Consider the following 7619-nt stretch of genomic DNA (forward strand, 5'->3'; position numbering starts at 1 on the left):
CACATTTTTTTAATTTTCGATCATCATATCGGATGAATTAAATGACAGAAATTAACAATGGGTGAGTGGATAGCACATTCTTTGTTAACATGTGAATTCCAAGATCTTATTATAGGAAAACTAGTAGAAAGAGTTTCAAAATTTTGAATTTTAATTAAAAGTCATCTAATAACCTTATTTAATGATAAGTACAAGACGAAAAAAAAATCCGAACTAAATGCCCGTGCAAAACCAATCCTTAAATGGGGCTATTTATTTTGGCATCATCATCCTATGCCAAGTTCTCTTTTTTCTTTTTTCTTTTTTCTTTTTGGTGAGAAAGCAAACGATATTATTTATACTAAGAGAAGATGATGAGCTAAGCCTCATAATGGGCTAACAATATATGTGGTTCAAATTCGTATTTGACGAGAATCGAACCTATTACCTCTAACTTACAAGTGAAGAGGAATACTAATATTCCGTAGTACTAAGTGACTTCTTTAATGTTTACTTTATTTTACCTGACTAATAATAAGGACAAAACTTCGCTGCTTAATAGTTAGCAGGATCTCCTGCTGAAGAACCACTGTGGCTGTTTCCCAGTAAGACACTTGTCCACTATTTTTTTTCCTTTCTAAAAAATTTATGCAATATTAAAATATTATGTAAAGGACCAAAACAACCTTATGCCCCGGTTCAATTTCTCCAGTCTTCTCCCTTTCCTCCCCTCTCTTTTGTTTCGCACATACCCCAACTATTCTTATGTTCATCTTCTTACACAAAAGCCAATCCTCTTACTCATGGATTCTCTTTAATCTCCAGATCTCATCAACAACATCAGGTATATATGCAACCATTTTAATTCAAGTTTTGGCAAATTTAATTAGTGGGTTTTTGATATTTAGGAATTTCGCACAGACCCTAACTTTTCTTTTGTTCATCTTCTTAGACAAAAGCCAATCCTCTTACTCATGGATTCTCTTTAATCTCCATATCTCATCAACAACATCAGGTATATATGCACCCATTTTAATTCAAGTTTTGGCAAATTTAATTAGTGGGTTTTTTGATATTTAGGAATTACAACTCTAATTCTTGTTATTTAGGGTTACTGTTCTTTCACTTGTTTTCCAAGCATCTAATTTTCTTTTCATTCGATGCTTGTTCCCTGTACAGTGTGCGTATACAAACCCATAATCTATTATTTTGAAAAGTGGCTAATTCTTTTTCATTTATTTGAATCATTGGGTTGTGTAGTTAATCCAAAGTTGTCTTTTTTGATTCATCAATTTGCAAGCAATACGTTTGAAAAAAAAATACTCATGTGTGGCTGTTTAAGTTTATAAACTCATTTGTTCACAATATTTTTGTTTTTCAGATTACTAGAGATGGATACTTCACGTTTAATCAATGGGTCATGTGGTGATTCTGGAGTTGATTTACAAGGTGAGTCTCAATCTGATAATCCACCTGCGAATAATCTATATAGACCGAAAGTTCATGTAGATGTACTGGGAAGGGAATTTAGTTCGTGTGATAATGCATATAAGTTTTATGTAGATTATGGTAGAAAAAGTGGTTTCAATGTACGGAAACATCACCAGACAAAAAACAAGATGAATTTGGTGTCACGAGTAAGTTATTGTTGCTCAAAAGAAGGTTACCGACAAAAAGACAAACGGCGTGAAGTTGTAACTTATTCGCAACCAATTTCAAGAGTTGGTTGCCGAGCACATATGACTTGTCTACTTCAGAAGAACGGAAAATTTAGGGTTGTGTCGTTTGAGGAAGGTCATAATCATGATTTGATTGCAACACCAATGAAGCATATGCTTAAGATCAATAGAAGTATGTCTGAGGCTCAAAAAGCACACGCTAATGATGCAGAAAATGTAGGATTACCTATTAAAGCAACTGTGGACCTAATGAGCATAGAAGTTGGAGGTCGTGACAATCTTGGCTTTTTGGATAAAGATTATAGGAATTATATACATAGCAAGCGAAAGACTAAAATGAAAAAGGGAGATGTTGGTGTTATATTGCAGTATTTCCAAAAAATGCACTCGGAAAACTCTTCCTATTTTTATGCGATGCAAGTTGATGATGATGATATGATCACAAATATATTTTGGGCTGATGCACGTTCAGTAAGTGATTATAATCTATTTGGTGATGTTGTGTGCTTTGATACCACTTATCTAACCAACGAATATGGTCGACCATTTGCACCATTTGTTGGAGTTAACCATCATAAGCAAACTGTAGTGTTTGGTGCAGCTTTGTTGTATGATGAAACTACAACTTCTTTTCGGTAACAACCAAGAACAATTCTTACAGATCAATCGGCTGCAATGTCAAGGGCAATATTTGAAGTCTTTCCTGAAACTTGTCATCGATTATGTGTTTGGCACATTTATCAAAATGCAGCCAAGAATTTGAGCCATGTTTTTCATAGATCAACAGAATTTGCTCATGATTTCAGCACATGTGTATATGATTATAAAAATGAAAATGAGTGGCTACTAGCATGGAATAATATGCTTGAGAAATATAGCCTTCAAGACAACAATTGGTTGCGTGACATATTTAACTTGTGATAAAAGTGGGCTTTGGTGTATGGGCGGCATACTTTCACTGCAGACATGAAAAGCACACAACGTAGTGAATCTATGAACAATGTCTTAAAAAAATATTTGAAGCCTAAACATGATTTTCTACGATTCTTTGAGCATTATGAGATAGTGTTGGCAGATCGAAGATATCAAGAATTACTTGCTGATTTCAAGATGATGGAGACTAGTCCTATATTATTAGCAAATGTAGAAATGTTGCAGCAAGCGGTGAAGGTTTATACCCCTGAGGTATTTAAACTTTTCCAAAAAGAGTATACATGCTTTCTTGGTTGTAGTATTCACAAAGTTGATAAGTCCGAGACGAGTACGGAGTACATAGTATTTTGTGCTAGTAAACGTCAAGAACACTTGGTTAAATTTGAAGCTTCAACACAAATAGTTAATTGTAGCTGTATGAAATTCTCTTTTGTTGGGATTTTATGTGGTCATGCAATCAAAGTGCTTGATAAGAAGAATGTGAAAAAAATCTCATCCCATTACATATTAAATCGATGGACAAGAGCGGCAAAGGCTAGAAGTATGAAAGATTACCATGGAGTGGGTGCTCATGATAATCCTAAAGAGTCCATGGTAAAGCGTTATAGCCATTTGCGTTGCAATTTTCGTGAAATTGCTTCCTTAGCTGCAGAACATGACAAGTTAACTGAGTACGCACATCATCGTTCAATTGAGATGCTTAAAGGCTTGGAAGAAATAAAGAAAAGCCTTGGTGAAAAAGATTGCACAAGTGGTGTTCAAAATTTGAAAGGCAAGGTTGATTCAACTGGTAAAGAACATGTTGAGATAATGGTTGAGCCTAATAATTGTGAAACAATTGTTTGTGGAGTTAAGAGAAAAGCTACAGTTGGACGTCCATGCGGTCGACTGAAGAACCCGCTTGAACAAAAAAAGTCTAAGTCGACATCGAAGAGTAAAAAAACTCCTGCAAGACGACAAATAGCTATGGAGGTACATAAATTGTATTATGTGCATGTTATAAGTGATTAATGTGTTATCTTACAAATATAATTTAATTTTTTTGTCAAAATTTTTTGTAGGAATTTACTTGCACAGGTGAAAGTTCAACACTCCAGGGTGTAGGACATGAGGCTCATTTATTTGATAGCTTGCCTCAAGTAAGGACTTTAAACTCTTTTAATTTTAATAAAGTTATATCAAAATTTAATTTCTAGACATAAGAGTTGAGCTTGAGAATTCAAACTTACTCTTTAAACATAAATGCAGGGATATGTCAATGTTGGTACTGGTTCAAAACAACATTTTCAAGCTACACAGGGAATTCAGTGCACCAATGTATTGCTTTACTCTGAAAGAATTTTTAGCTTGTCAACTTCTTTTATCTCGTTTTTAATTTCTAATATATTAATTTCAACACTTATTTTTTGCTTTTGCTTATTTTTTGCTTTTGCCTTTCATAGGATTTACCGAGGGGAACCAAGATTTCATTTTTAACTTCTGGAAGTTTGGACGAGATTACATGTTGGCAACAAAATGTCTCTTTCACTCAACTGCTTAATGTGAGTATTACATATATGACAACTATAATACATACAAACAAATATAGATGTGTACAAAATGTTGATCCTATCATATATTTAGCCGCTTGACTTTTTGTTTGTAGGAATCAACAACAAATTTTCATGCCTTGTCACAAGATGAAAGAGCCAAACAAAATGGAAATTGAGCAGGATTTTAATTTGTAGATTTTTTTGTAAAATGGAAAATTGGAGGTGTGGAGTGCCCACATATTATTTTGGCTTCCTGCAACATGAAGAAAAAATTGGAAGATATTTCTTTTTGTTTTTGGCAAATTTTGTGCAGTATAGAAAGTTGAAGTAGAGGTTGCACCATTTTCCTTTTGAATTGTACTATCTTAAGTTAAAATAACTTGTAATTGTCTTTGAATTTGCATAACTGCTTTCTAAAATAGTTATTCTAATATTTTATACAAGTATTTTTAACATTGCATAAAAAAATTAAAGAACCAATTAATTAAATTTGCCTAAACTTGAAAATTAAAACTGGTGGGTGCATGTGCTTTCGCCAAGAAGAGGAACAAAACAAAGTTGGGGTCTGTGAACAAAGGAGAGGAAAGAGAGAAGACTGGACAAATTGAACGGGGGTATAAGGGTATTTTGGTCCTTTACTTGATATTTTAATATTACATAACATTTTTAAGAAAGAAAAAAAATAATGGACAGATGTCAAACTGGTAAGCAGCCACAGTGGCTGTTCAGCAGGACTTCCTGCTAATTTTTAAGCAGCAAAGTTTTGTCCAATAATTATAGTCATTTAGTTCATAAAAAGTGATGGACGGTAGGGGTGGGTTCAAAAAACCGAAAACCGAAAAAAACCGAAAACCAAACCGGACCGAGGCCGAAAAAAACCGAACCGAAAAAAAACCGAACCGAAACTGTCAAACCGAACCGAACCGATATATATATATATATATTTATTTTTTTTTTTTTTTCAATATTATAAATAGTTTAGTCATACAATCATAACAAAACATAACCTGTAGCCAAGTTGGTTTCTGTGAAGCTTTTCAAACTGCAGGGCATGGGTTCGAACCCTCATGCCTCAAGATTTCAAAGAATTTTTTAAATTTTTTTTGAGAAATCAACAAAACCCTTTTAACCCTAGCCAGCCACAGCAGCCACACCTTTTTTTTTTTTTTCATTCTCCTCCTCTCTCTCGTGTTAAACTCTTTAACCCTAGGCAGCCACAGCCGCCGCAACACCCTTTAACCCAGTAACCCTCTCTCTCGGTCTTCAACTTCAATCACTCTCTGTGAGAAAATCTTCAAGACCAAGTGCGCTCAGTGCCATACCGTCGAGAAAGGCGCCGGTCACAAGCAGGGTAATTTCATCTTCTCTCCCTTCACTGAACCTTGATTTTCCTTTTATTTTTTGGCTTGTGATTTCGATGATTTATTGATTTTTGTATGCATCTGACAATTATAATCCCTTTTTTGCATTTGGTTTTTGGATTTGTGTATTTGGATATTTGTTTCAATTGTTATTTGGATTACTGATTCGATCTCTGCTGCGTGCCTCTTTCAAGGTCGTTCCCGTCATCTCACGTCGTCTCGCCCCCGGCTCCGTCTACCGCAGCCCCCAACTCTACGCCAAGCTCCGCCCCGAAATGGATGCCGATAACTCCTCCGCCGATGCGGTTCGTTTCATCTCTTCCTTCCTTCCTTCCTTCCTTCCTTCCTGGTTTGCAATTTGACATCTTATTATCAATTGTAGTAAAGTATGTAAGTAGGGATCGTTCTAGGCCGGGGATTAGGAGGGATTGCTAAATCACTTGGAAACTGACTTGAAAACGTAAAAACAAAGTTTAAAACACTAACTAGACTCAAAGAATGCAAAACTATACTTTAAAACACTAAAACAAACCAAAAGACTCAAAACAGCCCCTAAACACTCAAAACTACCTTAAACACACAATCTGGGCAGGTTTGGGACTCTAACACAAACTTGGACGAATTTTGGTTTTCTAATGAACTAAAATACTTAAAAACATAATCTAAGACAAATTCTAATTAATATGACTCAAAGAAATAAGATGGGGTTGATTTTGGACGAAAATAATTAAATTAAGACAAGAACAAAGTAAACAAATTCTTAGACAAATTTAAGTGAATCAAAACAGATTGTAAAATGAATTTGAATGAAACTTATGGATGGAATGCTAGCTAGGAGGTTCTTCTCCACACATGTCACACTTGCATACAAAACGATTTCAAGTTGCTTTTCGATAAGCTATGAATACTCAACGCCCCAAATTAACCGTGAATTGCACTAATTAACCCTCAGTTTTTCCACAAGTTATTGGATTGGATGATTGCATACGACAACCCAAAACATTCCCTACAAGTTCCCTACATGAATTGCATAATAGAGATACAAGCAAGAATCATTAAGTTCTATGAAAAACATAAGCATTGACGAGGCACTCGTTACTATGATTTGCATGAAACTTATGCCAAGAATTTACTTAACGTGATTGTGACTAGCAACCTTCACTACTTGTGAATATAAGTTCATAACGATTAGGTGAAACTCCCTTATATTCTAGCGTTAAATTCATGCATGAAAATTAAGCGTGCACTCTCAACCAACATACAAAAATCATTTTTTTATACGATCGGATAAGTAAATTGAATTCACAACTTATGAATCACAACTGGATGTAATCAAATCATATTGCAAGTATGAACATAGTTTCGAATCACCCCCTAACTAAAAGGGGTTTAGTTCCTCATACTCACAAAGCAAAGATACATAAAATTAGACATTAAAATCAAAGGAAAGAAAACACCTAAAATGCTCCAACTTGGTAGCAAGTGCATCCAAGATTCCTCATTTCCCTTGCTTGCGGCAGATTGGGTTATGGACAGATTTTGGGTAGTTTTATGATGTACAATGGATGGGGAATGGTATGGAAGGGTTTAGGGTGAGTGTGGAGGAGTGTTTGATGGTTGGAGGGTGGTGGAGAACTAGGCAAAGAGGGTGGAAGAAGGTGGAGTGGCTGTTATGTTTTCTAGGCACTAGAATGGTGTTTTTGGGGTGTTTTGCTTCCTAGGGTGTGTATGGACGAATTTTTGTGATAAAATGATGAATATGGGGGATTGTCCTTTGGCCAAGGGGTGTAAACATGTATTTATAGGCCCCAAAAAACCTTAGAAAATCAGGTTAGGTTAAGGATGAAATGCATGGCAATTTGTGTGTGTGGTGTGCAATGGTCCAAGGGTGAAAATGAAGTAATGATGCAAAGTGTGAAGGGTAAAATGGAGTGGTGTTGTAGCTAGGGAGCATGAATGATTGTGTACATTGCATAGAGATGGAAAGGGAGGTGAAATGTGTCAACAAATGGGTCAAAGGTGCAACAACATGTGTTGCACATGGCATTGGATTCCAAATGTGAATGATGGAGCATCAATTGGTGCATGTAATGGATGTAAATGTTGTCTAAAATCTAATGAGTGAAGGGAACAAG

The 7619-nt window shown here is 35.3% G+C and overlaps 1 protein-coding gene across 1 annotated transcript; it reads left to right on the forward strand.

Annotated features, from left to right (window-relative positions):
- Positions 1-1370: 1370 nt before the first annotated feature.
- LOC139190515 (uncharacterized) lies at positions 1371-4454 on the forward strand. Its single transcript, XM_070810856.1, has 6 exons — positions 1371-2293; positions 2891-3563; positions 3653-3730; positions 3840-3908; positions 4034-4132; positions 4437-4454. Exons 1-6 carry the CDS (start codon positions 1371-1373, stop codon positions 4452-4454), a joined length of 1860 nt encoding a protein of 619 aa, XP_070666957.1.
- The last annotated feature ends 3165 nt before the right edge of the window (positions 4455-7619 follow it).

This window comes from Malus domestica, chromosome 01, assembly GCF_042453785.1.
Source record: "Malus domestica chromosome 01, GDT2T_hap1".
NCBI classification, from domain to species: Eukaryota; Viridiplantae; Streptophyta; class Magnoliopsida; order Rosales; family Rosaceae; genus Malus; species Malus domestica.